Source organism: Rhopalosiphum maidis, chromosome 2 (genome assembly GCF_003676215.2).
Source record: "Rhopalosiphum maidis isolate BTI-1 chromosome 2, ASM367621v3, whole genome shotgun sequence".
NCBI lineage: Eukaryota > Metazoa > Arthropoda > Insecta > Hemiptera > Aphididae > Rhopalosiphum > Rhopalosiphum maidis.
The window spans coordinates 54,520,151-54,547,330 of NC_040878.1; the positions used below are offsets into that span (position 1 = coordinate 54,520,151).

Genomic DNA, 27,180 nt, shown 5'->3' on the forward strand with positions numbered 1-27,180 from the left:
ACGTACACGTAATAAAAACAAATTAAGCAATGACGGAAATGGACGGATCAATATAATTACTGTTGTAAATGAATTATGTGATTACAATGTCTAAATACGGACTGAGTTTCTGTTTTTTCAAATACATACGAGTTTCATTAAAATATAATACTTATTGAGTCCGCACCTATACTGATACTCACAAAATATTAAAAACAAAATTTTCCTTTTCATTTTTACAAACTAAGAATTATTTGTAAGAAAAAAATCTACGCGTAATAAGGTTAACATTAATGAATGTGAATTGTGAATAATAAACTATGCTATTAATTTGTTCATGATAATAAATAAATACATTTAACGTTTTATACGCTTATATTGATAAAAACACAAGCAATACACTGTTTATTACGTACGTATTTAAATCTTGAGATTTGTTTAGTTTGTAATATTGACATTTTTCTTTAATTTTGTTTTCTCTAATTATTATATAACTTCTTTTAGTTAGTTTCGGTCAATGCACCAATTTAGTGTTTAGAAGTGTTGATATTTTTATAATATATATATTTTATATTTTAACCAGAAATATAAAAATGCACAATATAGGTACACATAAAAAATAAAAAACTTATGGACTCAAACGACATATTTTATGTTTTCCAAGTGTGGGATTCAATTAGTATATTTTTCGTTTCCTAATTGCGGACACAATTTGTATATTTTTCTTTTATACTAGGACTCAATTAATGAATTATTATTTTCCTCGTTCAGGTATGAGACTCAATTAGTATACACCAGAATTATGCGCACCCGGAGATGTCATAATGTCATAAAATAATGACTTAAATGTTGTTTTAAATTGAAGAGGTAGAGGCTCGCCTCGTAATTAAACGAGAAGAAGTAGTCCATATATCAAACCCCACTCGGCACAAACTCAATCACTGCTCGTATAGCAGGTATATTGCCCAACAGGACTAATTTCATATGTTTACTTTTATCGTGTACATCGTTACATCGTATATATATAGGTGCCGCCAAAGACGACGACGGCTTTCAGTGTTGTCACCCGATAAATAAACATAAAATGACATTTCACCCCGTCGCTTTTCTCCCAGCGCCAACTCAACTCACCACACCAATCGAAAGTTTGTTATCAGACAGGTCGCCGTCGTTCTCCACTCCTCGTCGCGGTGTAGAAGTGCACTTACGGATTACACCCAACTATGTACCGTACATACATACACACACACACACACACAAACACACGCACACATACATACACTCTTGTGTCGCTATTATATTTTCCTTTTCATCCGCGGGCGTACACGGCACATATACATAGAAATACGGGACACAAAAATTCAATGGACCGAACCCCCACAAAGCTCTTTAAAACCATCATACCGCGAGACACGGCCGGATGCGACGGATACACGTGTGTAAAACACACACACATACACACACGCACGCACGCACACAGAGGAAATCTTGGGTTAAAATGTACTTTTAAACTCTTTATAGTGCATGCATAGGACGTGTGGGTGGATGTGTGCAAATACTCAGTGCGTACGGTGGTTGTGAAAAGTATCGAATAACAGCTCTTAAATCATTTACATCATCACCATATATTATATGTAGTCTACTAACTACGACTTCTCCCACACGCCGTGTATACCACATTATTATTTAATCTCACTTTCGTTCGTGTTTCGCTCATCAACTTACACAACAATAGTAATAATAATAAAAACGATGATGTTTAGTTTCCCCTATAATACTGTTTCTCTTCCAATTTCTGTTCTGTAAACGCGTGACGTGTATTAACCTCTAAGACGTAAAATCCTCTTGTATTAAACTAAAGTTACTTATATTATTATTATTATTATTATTTTTTACTTACCCATTCGCTCTATTAATGTTTTCTCCGCTCCCTCTTCCATTCTGTAAGAAAAAAAAATAATATCATGTAATACCGATGTAATAATATATATTTCCCTATAATACTGATATAATATAACAACGTTTCGTTACATTATAATACAGGCACACATACACGCACATATTATATATATAAAATATAAGAACGTTGTTCGTGGTAATACCAAATATATGTTGGATTATTATTTCCTCGAGTGGTAAGCGATGTAATTGGGTACGGATAGTAGTATCGACTCATGTGAAATAATTGGATAGATTTCCTGAACGACAGGATAAAATAAAAAAAAGGAAATAATTCACTGCTGCACCGATAAAGTACACAGATATTTATGGATGAATTGCATTTGACAGAAAATCTTTATTGAACCATATTTTGTTTTTTTCTCAAGCTTTTAAGTTTTTCACCCGGAGTCGAATTTTTAGCTACGGGAAAAAAAGTTTGTCCGATATATAAACCAAACTGTTGCTGGCCACCCAAATACCCAATACGCTACCACTCTATAATATATATGTATATAATATATGTATCATGTTCATGGCAAATTGTATAGTATGTAAAAACTGCATATATTAATTTTATATTTTAGTCTGACTTTTACCGCATGCAAACTTGCTGTTATACAGTGTTTTTTTTTTTTTTGTTCACTTTTATCGATTATTTTTCGTGTTTGGTAACTAACAAAAGCCACACACCTATATAAAGTGGTGTTATTTGCGTCGTCCTAAAATAGATTTCCGTCGCAGCCAATGTGTGTGTAATTAAAACGCCATAAATTTTCGTATCCATACTTTGTTTTATGATGTCTCTATCATGCGAATTGCATAATCCTCAAACCACATTTATTATAATATACTATGACACCGGATTATCGAGCGTTAAAAGCTAAAATGTAGAAAATACCTGAAGTAAAGATTTTAGAATTCCGTACTTTGTTTGCCGTTTATGTATTAACGTTCTAGAGAAATTAATATTATATAAATATATATAGAAACGTAAGTCTGCATAATATTCAAAGTGAATAGATGTTTTACTTAGAAAGATATTGGAATTTATCACTATATTACATTCATTATTATTTTGGAGGGAGTTTTTAAGTTTATGTGCACTTATTTTTATTTATCGAACGCAGCATATTATAATTCAGCTTAAGTATATTTTCAAAAATGTTCAGACGCAAATAGATATCGAAAGTTGAACTGCTGGTTTATTATGGACATTTTCGTGCTATATAATTATTATTTCCCGGGTACTCAACTCCTGGTTTTTAACTAAACTTCAAAGTTTATAAATAATAAACTAGTGGTTCAATATGTTCGATATTTGGATGATAAAGTTCTAAGAAAAATTATTTAAAAATCCATTTTTTTTTTTAAAGAATATTAACAATCTATACATATAATAGCATCCACTTTAGTGATAAATAGTTAACAATATGACTTGTAAGTGCAATAATTGGTGACATTGGTGTAAATTTGCTTGTGTATTTTGAAATTAGAATTTAATAATAAGAAGCAAGTTTTAAAAATGATTGAGGAAATTAATGCTTTACAATTGAAAATTTGTTTACTCTAATATGTATATGATATAAATAGTTGAATCAGAGTAGCGAGGTTTTTCTGGTTTTTTCCATTTCTTAAATGTGGGTAGTTAACGGTGTGGGGTTTAAAAGCTAAAAAAAAAAGGAAAAGAAATTAGATGTATTTTAAACAGCCGAGTCTTATTTTCATAGTATTCTGTGTGGAATTTTTTCGTCGCGAATGTCGAGTGTTGGACAAAATCGTGTTCTGTTTGAAATTCTGATCCAGTATATAATAGTGAGTCGAGAAAAAAAAAAACAGAAAAGAATAAAAAAAAATACGAAAAAACAACAACAACAGCACTAAAGGATCCAGAGGTTTAAAAACCATGGCGTCGTTAAGGGGAACGCATACACACCCAAAAGCAGATACAGGCATTTATCCCACCCCTAGTTTTTTAACGGATTGAGCTGGTGATGGCAAATCTCTATGGGACGTTTTCCCGCTGCTTGTTTTATTATCTAAGACGGCTCTGTTTATCGTACATAATAATATAGACGATCTTTTTACTTAACTATATAAACCTACAGAGAGTCTGCTCTCGTCGCCGGCGTGATATTTTCATTTTATTTTTTTTCGACTCGTCTTAATATTCCATTATTAATCTTTTATTCACGGACGCTGATGGGTTCGTTGTTTCTCAGTCCTATTAAATCCATTATTTATCTACAGAACTAAAAATACGGTGTTTTCAGACTTTTATCGAGAAAGGTCACTAACGAAAAGGAAAAAAAAGACCCTATGTTTAATTGAAAATGCCAATCTAACATGTATATGTATACACTATAATATATCTATTTATTTTGTTAATATAAAGCTAGAAATTCTTAACCTCGATTTAAACTAAAAGTTTTTATTCGTATGGGAAAATGTACTCTAGATGAATTGACTTTTGTCGGTTTATACTTTATTTATTGGTCATTATTATTTATTTGTTTATGTACTCTTTTTATTGTATTGATGTTATAAGAAAATATATATCGTACTATGTTTCAATTTACGAATAATTGGTTGTTAAACTGTAATAAAACTCAAAATTCTCTAATGGTTAGTGATAAAACAAATTGTATTACAATTGTTTGTTGTTTCATCGTCAGTTAAATCCATCATGTTTTAGAGATAGTCTCGATAGTTGTTAGGAAAACAAAGACATTGTTGTAGGTAATAATAATATAAACACGTTAAGTTATAATAAGGATTATAATAATAATAACCACCCTCCATCAAATCATTACATTTTGATTCCCAAAATTCAAAATAATATGTTCCTAATTGAAACAGACGCATAATAATGACATACTATAAGAACACAATAGTAGTTATAATAATTTATTAATTACGGTGTAGATAATTTTCGCCCATGAGAAAGCACGACAAAAATAATATTTTCTTAAATGTACACAATGTTTTTGTTTAAGTATTACATTTGTGTGTATAAAATATAAATACGAGTATTCGTATAATTAATCGTAATTACTTGCAAATCATATTCAACAATTTAGTTATTTTTTATTTAAAAAATACCTCTATGGCATGAATATATTATGAGCTGCAGAAAACGGGCGAAAAGGTCACGGCCTGATAATGCATGGCACAGTGAGTTTACCTGCCCCGTTAAAAACTTTTTACTCGAAACCAAAAAATAAAAATAATAAATCTAATTTATGTATGCCTGGCCTTAAATATAGAAATGATACGGTTATGGTTTGAAAACGAAATCAAATATTTTCATTAAAATATTTATAAAAAGTCGTGTTGGTGACACACGGATGATAAACAATAATCCCAATAACCGACAAATTTCGTTTAATTTATGTTGATAGTCTGCGTAGTAAAAACGGGCGTATCATAATACTACATAAAAATTAAACAGAATAATGCGATTATTATATCATTATAACGTTATTAATTTTAACCAAGAAGAGGTGTATGATCGATGTAAATTCCAAACAATAACGCTGCAGCGACAGTATTTTGTTATAATCGAGCTGTATCATCGAATAATTAATGTTAATTATAATAAATACAAATTATGTATGCTCAATTTAAAAAAATATATTATATTAGATCGTATAATAATGTATACATATTACATATGCCAAATATGTTCTATAGTCGTACGATATATAATTATTATGTATAATTTAAAATATTGAAAAATATGTTGTTTGTTTTTTTGTTAACGATGCTACGTATTTAATGTGAAATTAGTATTTGAAATCAGTCAAAATTATTCAATTCTTCAGAGTTTTATATTATAATACAACGATTACATAAATAATCAGTTTAAATTTGAAACCTCTATTGTACGATTTTAATTTTCTACAAAAACAATTAAACAACCGAGAGCGTTATAATGATCAAGCAATAGATTTGATTTAATACGGTTTAAAGTAAAGTTCGCCGGTTTTCGGTGGCTTGTAATTTTATCGAAAACTATCGGGATAGAAACAAATATTTCATTAACGAGTTTCATTTCGGCTCCCAGAAATCGATTGAAGAGATACATGAAAGTTTAAGATATCTTATTATAATCGAAATATAATAATATAGGTACACAAATAAAAAAAAAAAAAACTACATAATTGTAAACCCATAAAACGCTTCGCTCATAATCTAAAACAATAGTGCTTTAATTTTTATTTTTATCGTCGTTGTCGTTCCCTCATCGATTATTTTATCCTTTGCATATTTTGTCAAAGACAGTTTGACAGGTAAAAAATATTATTATTAGTTACGTGACTAATGACAATCAATATTATTGAGTTATAGTTTGTTTTTCGAGACAACATTAACTTATCGTATATGGTTTTTAGTTGAACAAGGCGAATATTCTAAAAAATTGTAAATTATCGTAAGGTTTATCTTACATAATGTACATGTTAATTCACGATGTTCTTAAGAAACAGATAACTTATATTTTAACATTTCTTTTAAGATGTTTAATTTTGGGTATCAACATAAGCTCGTAACATGCTATGACAATATAAATTGTAATAAAAACTACTATAAAGTAAAAACATTATTTCAATAAACAGTTTCAATACTATTTTGTTATACCTTTAATACTCATTTAAATTATTTTTTAATATATCAACATAAAATATTATTATTTATAATATATTCTTGTTAATGCCTTAGCGACAATATGTGGAATACTTTGTACCAATAATAACATTGATAACATTGAAAATAGTATTTATCACGGAATTATAGCGTTAAATATCGTAGAAATATAATATTTCCTTTACTACCGAATAGTAATGTGAATGCAAATGGTTTGATGCTGTTCGAGTGTTCTGCGAATATTCATAATATTATGAATAATTATAATAATAATGTATTTTGAATATTATATTATTTAGTTGTTCGGGAGATTTTATTATTACGTTTAATGAAATTAGAATATTTCGAATTAAAATTAAGTTGTTAAAATTATAAAAATATACTAGTCAACAAATAAAAAATGCATTTGTTAAATTTTTAATTGTCATATTTTTTATGATAAATTAAATGAGGTTTTCATTTGTTTTAATTTTGTTTTTCGATGTTATTTTTAATTTCTTTGGCTAACATGTACATTACATTTTGATGGCCCTCGAAAACTTCATTAATTCCTAAATAGAGGACAAGAATATTTATTGGTATATGATTCAAAACTTTTTTTGATAAAAAATATGAACGGGAACCACTCAAACTACCTTTTGTTTACTTGAAATTGTTTTTTCCCATTTTTTTTTCGTATTTATGTATTTTAGTAATCCAAAATGAATTAAGTGCCTATATGAAATAAGTTTTAAAATTTAAACCCCATTATTCGTATTAAGTATACTTTGTCATAGTGTACGTATATAGTTTTTTTTTTCAAATGTTAGTTTGAACGAAATGTTTCCATTAACCGGGAAAGACATACAAAAGGTCTTTTTCCGATGTCATTAATTAGAATTAAGATGACTCCCTTAGTTTTTGTTTTATCGTCCTTTAATAATTAACACGCAGAACAACGAACAAGACCGTTGTATATATAATAATATAAACATGTATAACATTAGTTTTTTAAATTATTGTTTATTCAGCAAGTTATTTAATAAATGGTTGCGGTATATAGTGTACATTCTCGGCTAGAAAATTTGTTATAAGTAGAATATATTTTTTTTACATTATGGTACACCAGTGTAATATATACGTATAATGCATATTGTATATATATAATATAAGTATAGGTACACATACACCCATAATTCTAACTACATAGCCAAAAGCGCTCTGAAGTATTATTATTACGTTCATAAAAATAAATAAATTTACTAAATATGAATAAGTGCAGAAACAACAAATTATACACGGTCTATGAATTATATTTTTATAATTTATTGTGAATATTTTTTTCCTTTTCTTTTAAATTTTATCGTAATATTATCGTGGTTTATACGATTAATTTTTAAACATTCTATCGGTTTTGTCAAATAGAGATTACTCACAAACGAGTGTTTCCTTCCCACTGTATAGAACTTATACTATAGATGCTAAGCATAAAAGAATAGAGATTTTTTTAAAAAACTTTTATCATCAATATTTCAAAGAATTTGTCGAGAAGAAGTAACAGAATGTGTGAGAATTTCTATGTGAAACACATCGAGAGTAAGCTTTTTGTCAATGACGTGTTTGAATAAAACAGAGTTTGTAAATAGAACTGACGTGTTTACATTATCGGAATAAGAGTGCTATCATTATCATTACAGCTTTTAATACGATACTGAAATGTACCAAATGAGAAAAGAAAAACTTATATTGTTTATATACTTTTATGGTCGGTTTTGTGCCAAACTATACAATTTTTTCGTTTACTTGGATAGTCACCAAGTATCACTATCGCAGACCAATATATTTACGAAAAATAAAGACGTCACACATAAAACTAGTATTTGTTTTTAATAGTTATTACTGAATAACCCACTCAAACTCACACATTCATATATATATATAACATTAATAGCAGTATATTTAGTGTGTGTGTTTAAGTGTTTCGTGTGTGTGCGTGTGTTGTCATAGCGACTTGATGCACCATAATAAAATATTTGGCCATTTCATTTCAATTTTTCGCCGAGAATGTGGCTTTTTTGTCTATCTTTCTTTTTTTTTTTTTAAAAAAAAAATCACATTTCTTTGAAAATATTTGGAATATTGAATTATTTGGTAGTTCTTGAGAATAGTTCCCACAGAAATACTGTAATACATATATCCTATTTTTACGTATGGATTTTGCCGCTCTTACAATACTGTATTATGGTCGGTCGGTCGTATACTTATAATTTATTTAAAATTCCAAAGACGTAATCTGATATCAAAACAGTGAAAATTTATCATAATTATGATAATAAATAGAATGTTATAAGTTCATTAATTTGGTATTTATTATGAGTTGCTTTATTGGTTCATGTGGAGAATGTATAACATTTAACGGAAACAATAAATATTAAATACCGATATATAATGGTTATTATAGTAGTTATGTGTGTTTGTGTTACAGATAAACTAGCGTTGACCATTAACTTCGCGCTACCGGACTCGCCCTCTAATCTGACTCCCTACTGCGACGCGCCGCAAAGGAATGACACAGTTTACGAACGTAAAGAATTGTCACTGTACACTGTTATACAATAACATATATAAATGTAGGATTTGTTGGACGGGTATAGTTCGCCCGCCCATTTTAAGACAAAGGGACAAATTTAATTAATTATCCCGACACGACAAACATGTTATGTGCGCCTACCAATAACTAATACAAAAATATATTATTCGATGTCTGTATTAATTACGTACTTCGTAGGACCATCGACTAGGAAAAATAAAACAAAGTTACTGTGACGCTTGCGTGCCGTGGCGGTGACTTCCCGGCGGATAATATGATTTATCAATGTATAGTAAGTTCGAATGGACGAAAAATCAAAACGAAAATTATACAAGTCCAAATACTACGAGTATGAGCGTTATATTATAATGCAACCGTATAATATGTCGTCCGTGCAGCCTACGCAGCAAGATGACTTACAATATCGGCGGTATACGAGGAAACAACAACGATACGGCGTTTTTTTCAATAACGGCATAATAAAAATGCTCTACAGGCTCGTGGGGGGGAGGGGAGAGGTATAGGTATACGCGGCTATATTGCCGTCAGTATATAAACCTTGCCGGCGGCATATAGTCGAACTATTTAATATAAGTGCGCGGAAATGCGGTTATAATACGCGTATTATAAAGGGCAGACTGAGTGTCCGACGGTTTTTTATTGGACTTCTCAACTCGTCGTTATCGCACAACATCGCCGAACACATGTTATACGTATAGGTATAATGTTATATTATTTATACGGCGGACTCGGTTCGCGCATCGTTAAGAATTTTTATTTTTATTCACGAGAAAATTCGCGGGCACAACATAATGTGATGCGCGCACGTGGTACAAGCATGCTTTGCACTTGAATGGGCGCACGGAAGTTAACGTTATTTGAAAGTCAAAACACATAATATCGCAGCACTATATACATCATGAATCGAGCACTGAAATCGCCAGGATTCGGGCAACGTATGAGTTCGGAATAACGGGCTGACGATAACGCGCGGCCCATAAATTTTCGAGATAGACGAGCCTATATACACTCGTAATAAATAAACATCGTATTATTCGGTAACTGTGTGCATGTACATACACATATGATAAGTTCCATTATTATTGTGACGTTATCGGAACGAAAATAGAAAGAAAAACGACCGAAACAAATACTCAACGAACGCGTAAACGCTACCGCGCACGTACACCTGATTCGGGTAGGTAATGGGTATATGTATATCCGTATAAGTCTATATGTTGTTGTTAATATTATTATTATTGTACGTTGATCGGACGTTAACCGGCAAAAACTTTCGACCGGCGCCTTTTGCCGAAAACTTTCCACCGAAACGTGTTGGTACGCGCTGATGCTCGAGAATCGGCGGCGTACGGCCGTTAATAACAATTTACCGAGGTATAATAATAATAATATTATTTTTGTGTTCCGTCGTTATCGCTCGCTCGCCGACTTTGGGAACAGTCGAGGACAAAAAACCAAGTGTAATAATTTCATAACCGCAGCAAATTGTTGAACACTATGTCTTAAATATTAATAATATATTCGTTGATATGACCTAAATTCTGATGGTAGGGTGATATTTCGCATAAGTATGTCGGTACCTAATTATGTAATAATTATGATACAAAAGTTACAGTTTTATTCTTCATATAATTTAATATTCACTATTTATTAAGGTATCTTCTTAGTAATAATTAAACCGAGTAAATTCAAAAAGAAACACACGTAATTAAGTACAGTACAACAAAAATGTTATACATACGAACAAAATCTTGCATTGCGGCACATATTATATATAGGTTGGGTCAGGTATATACAGCGATATAAAAGTAGTAAGTTATATCTCGTAATATCACTATTCATAATAACACTATAATATTGTAGGAATACATGAAGTACTTATCGGAATTGGCGAGCGTAAGTATATAATATAATATATATTATATATAGATATGAGACCGTTTTTCTTCCCTTCGCGGCACTCGAAGGACAGACGATACGACAATATTGTTTTGATATATACACACACATATATATATATATATATATTATAAGTATAGTATTTGATACATTATACTTTCAGTCGCACTCTCAACCGGCTTACCTTTCTCTCGGCTAACAATATAATTTATATAGTTTAACAAATGTTGTACACTGGTTTTATACACATGCATGTACAAGGAATAGACGCTCTTTTAGTGCACGGTCAGCGACTGCAACTATCGACGTGAGTGGCTCTCTTCGAGACATCAGCGATTTTTTTCTTTTCTTTAAATTATGTTGTTATAACGACGCACTCGACTGCGGGTTCAAAAAGTGCGTTGACAATAAATTGTGCACGTGTAATAAAATATATATTTTTTTTTTGATTCATCGCGTTGGGTACATAAACAGAATAAACTGCGATTGATGAAAAATAAACAAAAACGCGTTTTATATGTCTATGGATTATTTGTATACTTGAACCGTTAATTTACGTTCTCGTGTTTCACGGTTAAATTGGTTTAGTGAGATAAAAAAAAAATGTAGAAAGTCTAATTTTATAATATTTGTCTCGTAGGAACTTCAAACAAGACAAAATGGTATTTAGCTATTATACTTTCATTACTATACCGACCATTGTTTTGGTTGTACGCAACACCATTCGTCGTTCTTAGAGTTAAATTGAATTAAATTACACAGGAAAGCGAAATCATCATACTAATTAGTCGCCTTATAATTTTCCTTATCACTAATACTAATAGATTAAAACGCCTACAATACCATTGTTAATTTCCTTAGATTATATACCCGGATCTAAGTTAGTTAGTTAATATTTTGATATAATGATAATAGAAAATAATAGGATAGAGTAAATCTATTTAAGAGTAGTGTAATTTGAATTTTATTCAATTTATATTGTACTACACTTTTATTTTCAAGTATTAAGCGTGGTTTCCACTATATCATGTCGCGTAGGGTTGAGTTTAATGTAATTATTCAACTCGTACGTAATATGTTACCGGAATTTTTTTTACCTACATATTAAATATACAGTACACAACATGACACGACACGACACGACACGGAACGGTGCAGTAGAAAACCGACTTTATTATTGTGTCGTGTACACTATATAACGTTTGGTATTCGGTTATCTAATTTGATTTTAGGTTATGAACAAACGTCGGTTCGTCGTAGAACGCTGTTTTTTGGTCTCGGAGCACTACGAGTATATTATACAGTCCGAAAAATGGAAAAGGAGGTACGGGGATTCTGATTTTCGTGTACGTGTACCTGGTGGGTACAGAGCACCGTCGTAGCTGGGTCTGTAATATAATGGTTTCGCTCATAAATAAAAAATACGTTTATAAAATTTAATGCGTATCGTTTATAATTCATAACACGAGTAGTTATAATATGTAACGTTCAGGCACATATTAAAATATATGTTTTGGCGTGTATGTTATATATACGAAAAAAATACGCGCGAGAGAGAACAATTATTATATAATATATAAGGGCCGACGCAGACACGTCTTCCTTCTGCCAGCTCTGCCGCAGCATTAACCCTTATTGTTATCGATCGTAAACGTCTCCGCGGCGAGGTGTACGCACACGCAAAAATACAAACACACACACACACACGCGCGCGCACGGACAAAAATACACGCATAAAAATCCACACGCACGCGTATAACCACAGGTATATGTACCGTCTTCAAACGTGTGTACAATAATTGAATGTTTCTAAATACACACACACACACGCACTCATCATATTTTTAATAATGTAGATAAAGCGTGCATAGCATCTGCAGCGGACTGCATTGGAAAGAGCGATTTTTTTTTTTTTTTATCATTTTACAAACGCCGCTAAGACCACGCGATCGATGAACAATAATGTGCATATACATATGCGCACCGACATCGGGTGTACAATAGGTGCCTTAGGCGGGCGTGCGTGTCGTGCCGACTTCGCAGGGACCACCGCCGTTGGCGACGACGAATAATCGCCGCGCGGCGTTCATCCCGGTCGGCGCAAAAACTTTTTGGCCTGGGCCGCTATACACGAACATGTGTCACCTAATTTCTGCTGCGCCGTATACTGCACTTGCTTAAACCGTACAACGCGCCGTGTGCGTCACACATAATATTTCATATAGGTACAACGTACGTGTAACACATGAGACTATGGGACAGAGATTGAGAGAGACGGAAACGGAGAGGAGAACGAGTGTAATAACATGCCACCAGACTGTACTGCTCGGCGGTTAGTTTTTGACGACAAATTGCTTTTTTCTTATTTTTTCATTTCTTTTTTTTTTTTTTTTTTTTTTGACAATCGCGCGTTCTATCGACTCGGCGAATTTGACGTCAAACACGTATTTGCCGTTTCCCGTGTTTATACATAATATATAGTATATGTATAATAATAGCGAGTTTCGACGCGTTATCGGATAATATATTTTTTTTACATACATATTTTTCCTGAGCGTATATTAATATTGTGGTGGGTATATTTATTTATTTATTTTTTATTATTAATAACGATTCGTCGTGAACCGAACGTATAGTTGGTGAAAACCAAACAAATACACACGATTTGTGAATATCACGCAACCGTGATACTTGCGGCATGGTTCTGATAGTGTGTTTTTGACGGTGCGAATTATTCATATCATATCGATTTCAAAAACATAAACAAAAATAACAATAATCGTTCATACAATGATTGAAATAATTTATTTGGGTTTTCGTCGGTAGACGAAATCGACAAAATATAAAAAAAGCGTTCTACACAAATATGTATCAAAATTGCCTATACAACACGCCGGCTAATATACATAAAATATAATAATAGATATTAGTATCGTTAAAAAAAATATGTAGAATAGCTACAACCTAGGCTGTACTTTGGGAGCGAGGGTTTAAGGATAGAACTTCTTGCTACCCAGATATTTATTCTAAGTGGGGTCTTGGGTTTTACAACTATCGTATTCAAAAAGAAAACTTATAACATCATAATTCGCATTGAAAACCAATGATAGTACTGTAAATAGGATTTTTTTTTTTTTTGACGTGGTGATATTTATTTTCTTGGGAAAAGATTGGAAATTATTTAAAAGATAACATTTTTTATGAACTTAAAACCATATCAATTAAAAATTATTTACTATTCATTTTACCCTCAAAGTGGACGATATGTATTTTATGGATAGTGGTAAACGCGACGTCAATTCTCTGCCAGACCGCTGAACCCATAACGCCACCTCTCCCGTTTCCTCTGTGGTTTTATGTGTATGCAAAAAACACAGGCGTGTAAAATATTATAATAGTGTTTTTACACGATAAATAATATATTATTTGGACGAGTGAACCGATGTACGTTATTATACTCTCATGGCGGTGTGTCGAACGCCATCAATTTATTATTATTATAATATGCGTATTATATCCTATCGATATTTTTAAAAAGCAGAATAATATTATTTTCCCTTCAAAGAGTTTCGTTGTTTTAGAATCAGATAACTAACATTTGTCGACACGTCAACATTTTCTTTCGACCTACGATGGTTTGTTTACGGTACATAGTATAAATACCTATATAAGACGCGTTGATTTTATGAATTAAATATAGTGAACAAAAATAGTGATTTATAAACCAGGAGGTATATTTTTGTAATACGTATAGGTACTTTATAGCACAAGTGAGTATTATCGATAAGTGACAGCCAAATAGAAAATATGTCGCAGAAAATCACAATCGAGTTACAAGTCGACGGCGTACCAAAGCGATAGATAAATTGTATATTGGAATGAAAAGAAAAATACGACCACGACGGAAAAAAAATTGAAAATGCATTATATTATATCGGCGAACTAATCTTAAAATAATGTTTGAAAATCATAAAATACTTGCAGCGAAACTTTTTATTGAAGTTTTTGCTTAAAAGTTTGTACTCAATACCTTAATCTGCCAAGAACACAGCCAAACAATTTTGTACTAAAAAATACGAGGATGCCAATGTTTTCAAACTGTGTGCTACCTACCGTGCTTGGAATAATATCAATGAAATTAATTAAAAGAAAATATTACTTTGATTTTTATATTTCTAAAATACTTTAGCTCATTCATATAGGTACGCGAGCACAAGATATACATATTGGTGATGATCGCCTCTTGCATTCACTATTGCTTACGTGAGTTTGATATATTTTAAAAACCGCAGCGTACGCCACGATTTGTATATGTATAAAAAATACACATACATAACGTATGTAAATATATTATTATAATTTGATTTTTAATATTTCTTTTGTTTTGGTTTGATTCACAGAATCGTTAGAAACAATAGTCATACCCTGTCAATAGATACCTGAGATGTGTCTGTAAAATAATTACAAATAGTTACAATAGACGCAATAGTTTTATTCATTTACAATAAATATTAGTGCGTAGACCATAATTATAAAATATAGTTATAAAATTCAAATTAAATATGTAACATAAAGACCAGCCAGAATTATTTATACCTACAGCTACGTTTATGTCTATATATTTAAATGTCACAATGCATGTCGAAGAAAGTTAAATATATTTATGTGTGTGTGTATGTATACTTATCATGAGTAGTTTCTTTATAGGTGATTTACGGTTAGACAGTGTGGTGGCGGCAACAATATGGATTTATTAATTTCTCGCCCGCACGTTTCCATTACATTAACTTAACGTTTAAATACAATAGTATAATATATACACTATACAGTCTCTCACCCCCTACACCACCCTTATTTTCGTCCCTTTCTACTGCACCGTTGAATCCTTGGTGGCTTTCTGAATTATTATTATTGTAATTTAATTATTATTTTATCGCATCGATATTATATATGTATAAGTATACCTTATGTATATAAATACTCACGCCTGCGCGTATTCTGGCAGCCTACAAATTAATCGCCTGAGACAATTATAAATGATCACTGTAAGAACAATTGAAATTTATTATATCGTGTTTTTAAACGTTACGGACACGTCTTTTATATCAATCATTCGCGATTAAAAGAAAAAAAATACGAAAAATCCTTTAAGATACACTATCCGAATGGCTGCGTATAAATTACTCATGACATCAGCTGGTGATTTGTGAAATTTATTCCTAAAGGCTAAAAATAATTATCTTAATTTGCTAAATTCGTTAATAATTGTGTAATTGTGAAATATTATACAAAATAACACTATGAAGGTAAAAAATAAATAAATATATATATATATTTAAAAAGTACTTGTTCTTGCGTATATTATCGATAATCATTATAAATAATGGGAATAAAATGAAATTTATATTTCATAAAATAATTTGCCATGTGAGTTATTATTCATGTATGATTAGTTTAAAAGAAATATTTCCAGTCAGTTGGATATTATCTATTATAGTTAAAAGCATTTGACTGGAATGAGTTACCGTTTTTCTATTATTTTAAAGAAAGTTTTTTTTTTACCTTTAAATTGACACGACTGAAAAGCCATTATAATTTTCATTTAAGAAAACATAACTAGAAGAAAATATGACAAAAACAAACGAAAGAATAAGAAAAACATTTTAGATTATGAAATCTAGTGCTGTTTGAATTGAATTGAATATCGCTTCACATACTATGATAGCCGATAGGGCGGTTATTGTTATATACAAATAGCTTTTGTTTAAAAATTTACAAAATGGTAGAGAATAACGGGAAACTTTAATAAAGCATAGTCCAGTGTTTAAGAGACTTTCGAAATAACAAAAACAGTTATTTAGGAAAGTTTTAGCTTTGTGCTTAAAAAGCTGTTAGTTTTTTTATATTACTAATACGAATTATAAGCTAACAACTGTCACTATATACGAGCATAACGCACGCATAGAAATAAGAATAATGAAGTTCTTGGGTTTTAATGTTTTTAATAATAATTCCCGTCGTATAAACCGAGTTATGTCTCAAAACATCCGTCATGTATGTATGTTCCTATAATATGACATCCTCACTATCATTATTATTGTTATTATAAATATTATCCTATTATACTCGACTTACGAAGATACAATAAAGAAAACCATTGTCAACTTAATCGCAAGATTATCTGCACATCAATCATTCTGTCTATAGACATTGATTTAAGAGCATCTGGACATGGTAGTCAATCTTAATGGTGAAACTATATAATATATGACGATGACTTTATTCGCACGTTTTCGTGTTGATAGTTTTTACGCTTTTGGACATGTACAAATTCAATTTGCTGTATAGAAAATAAATCTCTAAATCTATAACAAGTATGTATATCAATTTACAGATTCTTTTTTAAGAAAATAATTATTGATTAAAGTTTTTATAAAACTAAAATAATCTTATGAAATTTAAACACCATAAATATACTAAACGTAAAACAAAGTCTTATGACAGTAATTGGTTGAAGATAAATTATGGAAAACACTTTAGTTATTTTATTTATTAATTAATATTTATTGATCAAAATTAAGTGAATTTAAACACAACTTTAAAACACAAATTAATAAAGTATCTAATTTTAAAGATATTTAAAAATAATAAATGTAATTATTAAAGTTTAATTTTACGTAAATAAATATTAAAATCATTATATTTGAATAAAAAATGATTAATGATGAATGTGAGGTTACTAATTATCTTTGGAATGTATTAGCAATTATTTTAACTGTAAACTCATCATTTTTGGAACTTTTCAATATTTTTCAGAAATTAATGAAGAATAATCAAACAACCAATGTTTTTATGTCAAGTTAACTTAAATAATAATAATGATAATAATGATAAAATAAAACAACCTAAAGTATTCGATGTATTGGTTTTAAGAATTTTTTTCTGTTTTAAGGATATTTATATATGTTAAATAATTTACCATAAATATAAATACAACTATAGAATAAGTTTGTTTTGTATTTAGTTCTTTTATGAATTTTATAATAATATATATATATAATTTTAAATTAAAATTTATTTATCTAAAAAGTTGAAAATGCTTATATTGGTGTTTCAATGATATGGGTATTTTTTATTTTGTTAAATATTTTTTGGACAGTAAAAAACGAAGAACAGATTGAACACTGATTGCACTTTAGATGGGTTAATTTCAAAAAATTGCGAAGAATTGTGAAAAGAACTGTGAAGAAATGTAATCAAGTACCCGTTTAGAGCTCCAATGAGAATGGTATTCCGAATACAATGATATATATCATTCCTTTCAAATTTAATGATACCACTCCAACGAGCCACCCAATTCCTGTATATCACATTTCCTCATTATAGCTTTAATAAAATCGTACCTTTCAAATTGGGCAGTTAACGTAGCTATTTAGAAATTGATATAGCTAATAAAGCATTATAAATTAATCAATGCAAATTTAATATTTATTATCAAAAATAAATATTATAATTTAAAATTTTTAAATATGTATTAATGGGTTATAAGTTAAACCTGAACTATACAGTATTATTTTTTTCATATATTGTTAACATTTAAAAATGAAAAAAATGCAGCGCACGGTTTTATGGACAGCTGTTAGAAGGGTTAAAAAAATGATGATTCTTTGATTTCAAAAAATGATTTAATCGTAATTCGTTTTATACACGATATTAATGGTATGTATTTGGGGAGGGGGAACGGGCGATTACCAGTTTTTTTTGATTTGATGGTTTTTGTAATTATTGTCACGTAAAAAGTATAATCTGTATTTAATTTCTAATATAATATTAAGCAAAACTTCTAAAAATGTCTACTGACCTAAAAAGCACACGCACCTAATTTATTATAAAACTAATACTATCGCCTCTCCACATCTACAGCTCGAAATTTGTACATTTCAATAACTCCTTTTGTAATCATACGTTTTGTATTTATACTTAAATATCACTAGTGGAGTTTTCAATCGAAATATTTCAACTAGAAATTATTTTAGATATTAAATTAAATTATCATAGACAAGGCGTGCATAATATTATTACATTTACGATTGCCGTTTTTCAATCGACTAACCGTTTAATTAGTCAAACGAAACAACAGGCGTTTTAGAAATAGACTTATAGCAATATCGTAATATGTTACGCACAACAATCTCGTACACTCGGCGGAGGACGGCGTGTAAAATAATTAATAATAATAAAAAAAACCACACACACACAAACAAAGGTACGTTGATTTCGACACGGGTGAAATTAGTTTTGCATACATACGGCGCCGTGTTACATGGTATTTTGATCATGGTGGCGTGAAGCCAACAATGACTGTACAATGTATATGTTATACAGAGCATTGTTGTTTAAATATATATTATTTTGACACACCCGTTGACAATTTTTTACCTATCCTACTTGCGACCGTAATTGTTAATCTGATTGAGCTACGTAACCCGTTTAATCCCGTATACCTAGACGCTGCTTATATATTTGTATATTATATGATAATATATGATATTATATTGAGTTACCGCGTACGTGTTTATTTTGCCACGGGAAATCGTTAAAAGGTGCTCGAAACGTTTTCAACAAACGCGCATGAACTAATTTCGAAAGACAATATGTTGAATATGATTATGTGGCCGGCCAAAAATTAAATTACGTTTTGAATATTAATTTGTTTGTGTTGTATATCTTGTACACAAATGCACACGCGCAAGAGAGTAAAAATATAAATAATAACGATCGAAAAAAATGTACAATAAAAATAAATGCGCACGAAATTCGGTTGCGGATTAAAAATGCATCATCAGCCTTCTAGATATTCTACCAAAATCAATTAATATTAATGGTTTTACCGTGATCCGGAGTGAATGCGTTTTACACTGCACCGCACCTTTGCGTCTCGCTCAGACACCGGCGCTACGCGTATACATAGTAATCATACTAATAATATAATGCTTTCGTATATACGTGACCCGGTTTCTTGTTTCGATTTATATACATTGTCCAAATTATAATTGCATCAGGGTAAATATTTATTGCGCGCCGACGTCCGAAATTCGATTGATCGAGGCACGTCCCGCACGTGTTGGTAACGTGCCGCGCTAATTCGACGACAGGGGCACGGTGCCCGACCGATGTCGACCTTTCCCTGATCCATTTCGGTATCTATAACGATAATATTAATTTAATGGTCGATTATATCTATAATAACAATAATTATAATAACCTTGGTTAAAGGTGTCACGGCACCGGGGTTAATGTAAGCGGCCATAAAAACTCGGCAATATGATTCTGTGGGTGGGTTGTAATCATTTAGTATAGGAACATGTCATACGACATTTGTCGCATACGAGATCGAAGAGTTATTATTTTCTCTATTTAATATTCATTTTTTTAAATGAATAAGAACTATATTATATTTATCGGACTTTAGTTAAATCAGTGTTAATTATTTAGGTGAAAATGGTGAAATAACTGATATAATCCATTTTTAATAATTTAAATTAATGTGTTATCGTTAATATCAAGTAACTCATCAACTGAATTATCTTTTAAACTGATTATATTTTGTTAGATAATAAAATGAAAATTATATAATAATTCAAATTTTAAATATTTACATAAATTAGATAAGTATCTTCGATTAATTGTATTCATAAAATATTTTAAAATAATAATAATTGGAAAAAAAGTTATTTACGGCAAATAGATAAGGCATCCTTGATATTATAGATTATAGTGTTGTAGTAGTAATAAATGATGTATAGGAAATGTCGGTTCACTGAGTTTAATATATTATCTATACATTAATTCTTTAAGATAAGTTTGATAGTAAGTAGTTTTTTCATTTTTTAAAAATTAATTTTATAAAGATAATGTATCAAATTTAAATAAATTAAAACTTAGTTATAAATTATGCTTTAAATAAAGTTTATAATAATAATAAGTTATTTATGTTATACTTTATTGGTTTAGAGACATTAATTCTAATAATATTATATTATGATGGCATTTATAAAATAAACTGAAAATCTGAACAAATATTTTAACACAAATGTACTATTTTAATAAATAATAATAAAATATCTCTTTACTATTTCAATAAATCTGTGAGAAAAAAAAATTGTGATTTTATAGATTAAGTATAGTTATAAGTGAAAAATGATACATTTTTTAAAGATAAAAAAATCAACAGTTATCAAGCAATTTTATTAGTTTCTTTGTAATAATAAACATTTATATTAAATTAGAATAAAATGTTTAAGCTTTATTTAATTTTTTGCTTAAGAGGGCTGCAGTCGATGAAAAAGAAGTATTTTTATAACAGATATTAATTTATTAACAATTTTACTAGGTTATTGTAGAGGTGATTTTTAAAATTCCAAATATGAAAGTGTAATATGAATAATACAAATAAAAGAAATATCATATTTTTATTGATCGATAACACATCTGAAAAAATAGATATTCAAAATTATCAAACTAAATTCTTTCATTTTGTCTGGCTTTTTGGTCTAAAAGTCACTTTTTTTTTAAATTGAAAAAGGCTTATTATAATTTAATATTATCGTCAATGCCTGCACGTATGTAAATTAATTGACGCCGAATATAAATTAAAAATATGTTAACTTTGTTTTTGTTATAAATATATATATATATATTATTTATATGTTATAAATATTGCTATTTTATGCTTTTTGTTTTTTTAATTTTGGAACATATACTACCTATCTACTACCAACATTATTATATGTACTAAATATTTCACTTTTATAATTTAGCAATTTACAATATATACGACAAGATTCAATGTCCTTTTAAATAAAGTATGAACTATATTATATCTACAGTATAATGATTTTATTTTAATATTCATCAAAATAAAATAAGTACATGCCGAAAATATCACAATATTATCATTATTTATGTATTACTGTGATTATATTACATTGTTTGCAAATATAAAACTAGTGAAGTCAATTTGAAAATCGTTTTAAATTTTAAATAAGAGTACACAATAAATAAATAAACATTTTTTAAATTTACCTCGATAATCGGAGTAGGTGGAGGTCCAATATCCTGGTTTATCTCTTCGGGTTTTTTTTCCTTGAGAGCTTTCACGATTTTCCATTTACTACCAGTTTCTTCTTTATCTACTAAATCGTTTTTATCAAATTTAAACCTGGGCAATGATGGTGTACCGGGGCTTTCATCCTCTTCAACAACCATTTGTTCGTCGGCCGTTTCCGTTTCCGGTTCAAGTTCCTGTTCCGGCCCTAGGTCTAGGTCTTGACCTGGAAGATCCCTTTTAATGCCACCTGGAGTATCCGGTACTTTCATTAACTTAAACCTTATAGGCCCATCATCTTGTGGTAATTCTTCTTCAATGACTGTATCTAAGGATTGTTCTTGCTCGAAAGCGTCTTCATTGAACGATTCGTCTACTGACTGTTTTCTTATATCTTCAATAGCTTTAGACATTTTTTCTTTAAAATCGACTTTAGATACAATTATGGATGATTCACTTCGAGCACTAGGTGGTGGTAACATAGGTGGCCCAAATACTCGTTCAAAATGAGTTTTTTTCTCTAGTTCTTCTAATTGTTTTAATTCATAACAGTACCATTCGTCGTCACTATCAATGCTTTCTTCAGTACTTTGCCGCCTCGATGAAATTCTAGACGTACTTCTCCACGAATGATTGCTTCTGCTATCATCTTCAGTGTCTGCGGATCCTTTTCCAGCCCACGGTACCTCTAAACTTGCTTGTCTAGATGACATTTTGAAATTTCTTATATTATTTGTTGGCTGTATAAATTCTTCGTGATGTTTAACGGACTGTTCTTCTAATGATTTGTTACGTTTTTCTAATGAAGTTACTGATGATTCACCTTCTGTCACTCCATTCGAAAGCTTACAGTGTTCTCTATATTTACTCAACTTTCTAGACACGGCAAATTCTTTAGTCGGGCCATTGAACATTTCAGCTGGTAACTGAATTTCATTAATTTGTTCTTGCACCTCTTCTTCCTGCTGTTCTGTGGTAATATTGGCTGGCTCAGGTGGTTGCAAGGGTGGTGGTTCTGGAGGTGTTGGCCTATCTCCAGCTTTTAACTGAGTCCATTCATTTTCCGCAAATTCTGGATCGGCTATTGAATAGGAGCTCTGAAAAGGGGTAGGTTTAGTGGTTTTATGTAGCAGCCCAGACATGGTGGATACAATAGATTTTTTTTTCTTACGACTACCGTGCCTTTGTGTGTTCCAACTACGTGGTTTTGATGTGGTCGCAGTTTCACTGTGAACGGAAACCGCGTCGGGTTCCCTTTCTAAGCCACCAGGTAATGAATGAGATCGATGCCGTTGTGGCAAGTGCACGTCGGGAAACCAATTGCTCACTGAATTACTGACCGAGCTCATAGCTGATTTGATTATGTTACGTTTAGATTTTTTCGTTTTTTCTTCCCGTCTTGAACCGTCATCTTCACAACGAATCTGAAAGTTAGGCGTTGTTACATATCTATACCGAGGTTGATTATTGTCTAGCCTGTTGTTTTCTCTACCATAATATGTATCGTTAATGGTGTTCGGATAATAAGTTAATGCATCTGTTATACCAGGATATGGTCTATCCGTAGGTTTTTTGTAATCTTTGTATGACATTACGTCCAACAGGTCCGGTACGTTGGAAATAGACGTTTGTTGTGCGTTAGTAGTCTGGTACTTATATCCTTGACCTGCTGTCGAATATACCCCAGTTGATCTATCGTAATAAGGATAATCGGTGTCAAATGCAGTGGTCACACATGTTACTACCGTTAATCCGGATGGACCAGCCACTGAAATCTGGTAAGATTGATCAAACACTCGCTTTCTTGGTGAACACGGTGATTTTTCATAACTAGACAACATTCCACCACTCATCGACGACAGACCAGAATCGGACTTATTGGCGGTGACTATAGCACCAGATCGTTGTTGGTGTAATGTTTCCAAGTCTTTGGAGGAATTATGATATTGGTGCATATTCAGGTCTTTAGTAGAATTATGAAACTGATGAAGCGAATCAAGTTCTTTGGTGGAACTGTGAAATTGTCGCAAACTTAGTGACAGTGCGGATGACAGCGATCTGGGAAATACAGGATCCTCAGGTGCTGGAGGTGGTGGACTACCGGGTGGCGATTGTGGTTGATATGAGTCGTTCATGTAAGTCGATTGTGACGTTGTATCCATAAATAATGTCGGTGATCTGTACCCGGGTTCTTCGCATTTCGGGATCGTGGGTAGCGATCGAATGGACGGAGACGTGTAAGGATACATACGATGTTGTAAATTTCCCACTGATGATGTGAGTGGCTTGTTAATTGGATAAAAATCGAGAGCAGCTGCCGCTCTTTCTGTCTCGTCGTTCCAACTATCTAATTGGGCTTCGGCGTACAGTTGTCGCATGTTTCTCTCCATTTGTTCTATATTTTCGAAAATCTCTTTGGCAGACTCGACGGAATCCATTTTTTCCTGGTCTTCATTTAATAACTGATCTTCGTACACTCTATAATCCACGTCTCTCTGTTCCGACGGTTTTTTAGTACCGTTACTGCTGCTACCTTCCGATTCCTCCCATATCATACTTAGTGCGGGGCGGTCACCAATTTCGGGTGGTCCCATGTATGTAGTCGAAGTTGATATCGGTTCTGCACATATCTCGACCATTTGCCCAATAACAGACTGTTGATTCTGAATAATAGTTTCAAGTTTTTCGATACGCTCCCACATTTTCACATACTCGTCTGACAATAAGTCCAACGCTCGCCACGCGTACATCACTTCGTTCTCCAACACGTTAACGCGAGGTGTCATTTTGTCGATGAACTCGTTTAGCGCAGCCTCTACAGCCTGTTGGTCGCCGTAGACTGTAGCAGTAGCATTTGTGGTTGTAGTGGATGCAGTGGTGATAGCGATAGTGGTAGTGGTTGGTCTACCACCTCCGTTCCGATTTTGTTCCGGTTCCATATTGATTATGTAGCTAAAGTCGGCACATACTATCGGTCAGTCGTGAATAGTAGCCTGATTGTTGGTTTTCCAATACCATAAATATTTTGATAACTATTTTTATTGCTGAAATAATGAAAACGAAAACAAATTAATAAAAATATCGGGTACACGATAAATCTAGAACGTTCTTTACACGTGTAAAAATAATTTCACTATAGATAAATATGGCCATGTTATTGATGTAGAACATGTGATTTTTATATTTATTTAAGAGACGTAACTTTTTTTCATGTGGTTTATATTACCAACGCCAGTTATATCAAAAAAGTAGGTTTCTAAAAGTTAATCTTTTAGAAAAGTCTCTATAGAATAAATGTTTAAGCGTAAATTGAGAACATTCAAAACTCTACGCACTTCCCATTCACTAAAAAATGACTTGGTTTTATAAATAATCGAGCACGGCGGCATTTCGGGCGACGATAATGATAAATTACTGTCATAAGCTATCTCGATTCACCAAACTTGGTTTTTTTTATTCTACCTCTCTTTCTTCTCTTTATACCATCGTATTTTACACAGCCATAAACATCGGATATATTGGCTAATGGCAAATCCAGTAAGATGGTCGATTTAACTCTAATAAAGAGAATTTATATTTTTTACCGGTAAATAAAACGTAATATAATCAGGATCGAAATAAAAAAAAATTTATAAATATTATTAGCTTATGCAACAAAAAAACGTTTAGACCAAAAATGATAATTTTGAATCACAGCGTATAAAGAACGTCCGAAGAATACAATATTTTGGAAATGACTTACCTTTGACTCGAAGTTTCATCGTTTTGGCATCTGATTTCATCGACTATCAACGGTTCAGCAAAACGTATTTAAGTACCGAACGAGAGACTGATGATATCGCTTAAGAACCGAATACGTAAAAAACGCACGTAGTCGTATTGTACAAACGTCAGGCTTTTTCCGATAGGGTGAAAACAAAAAGAGTACCGAAACACAATACGGGGAGCAGAAATTCAGCATGCGTTTTGCGTTCTTTACCACTATTATGCATGACGAAAATCGATGTTGTGCAACAAGAAAGGTGTATTTGTTTTTACAATAGTTAGCATTGACAGTAAAATCAATTTTGTTGGGGCGTTGGTGGTTTGTAATATAATATTGTTTATATTTTTTTGAAACGTATTCCTCCGCCGTGGAATTCAAACTTCGTATCTAGCAACAATGCACCGATATCCACTACTCGAATGCAGCAGATATACTCCTTTAACGGCGGCGTGTCACCGTTCACGAGGAGACCTGCATTGTCTTCGTCGTCGCCGTCGACGTCGTCGTTGAGAGTCCAAAAGTTTAATTAACTTTTTTGATTTACCAGCGTCGGCGGTTGGTGTATGTTGCGAACGTCGTCGTCGTCGTCGTCCCCCCCGAACCATTACATAACGATTGTGCAGCAGTAATTACTGCACCGTCATATGACGATAATATTATTGTAGTAACTATGACGCGCGCGCGTTTAATATGTTGTCTGGTGCACGCAACGGCTAATTTCTGTTTGTTTTGTTCATCACGCGCGGAACATCGTGTTAACGATGATCTACGATATAAATGACGTATTACAACACACTGTGGTGTTCAACTGCTACGATAACAATTAAAATTAAACAATTTTTTTTTCTAACAAGATGCACATAGAAAAAACAAATAAATAAATTAAAAAAAAAAAACCGGCGGAAATTTAATAACGAGACTACGGTCTCTGTGTACCGCAGCTACAATATAAATACGTAAATTGAATACACGTGTATGCATGTGTTACGACAGATGTATGTATATGTGTTTGTGTGTGTGTGTGTGTGTGTGTGTTTGTGTGTGTGTGTGTGTGTGTGTGTGTGTGTGTATTTGTGTAATTATAATGATTTACTACGCGTATATAAAACGGGCAGGTGGTTGGCGGTCGCGCGCGTAACCAATATCATATAGTATCGCGACTCGGCAAAGGTGTTCGCGTCTCGGGCGGCAGCGTCGTCGTCGTCGTCGTCGTCGGCGGCGGCAAGCGGGCGAGCGAGCGCGCACATACACACGTCC

At 31.7% G+C, this 27,180-nt stretch overlaps 1 protein-coding gene across 11 annotated transcripts in view; it reads right to left on the reverse strand.

Annotated features, from left to right (window-relative positions):
* LOC113553468 (protein unc-13 homolog A) overlaps positions 1-27,180 on the reverse strand; it is a 160,609-nt gene that overhangs the window by 18,186 nt on the left and 115,243 nt on the right. For 6 of the 11 annotated variants that reach the window (XM_026956813.1, XM_026956812.1, XM_026956810.1 and 3 more), the window contains one exon: positions 1,880-1,920. In XM_026956813.1, coding sequence (XP_026812614.1) covers positions 1,880-1,920 — 41 coding nt within the window. Of the gene's footprint in view, positions 1-1,879; positions 1,921-22,135; positions 25,202-25,899; positions 27,175-27,180 lie in introns of those variants that run through there. The other 5 variants (XM_026956808.1, XM_026956807.1, XM_026956806.1 and 2 more) reach the window with 2 other exon arrangements.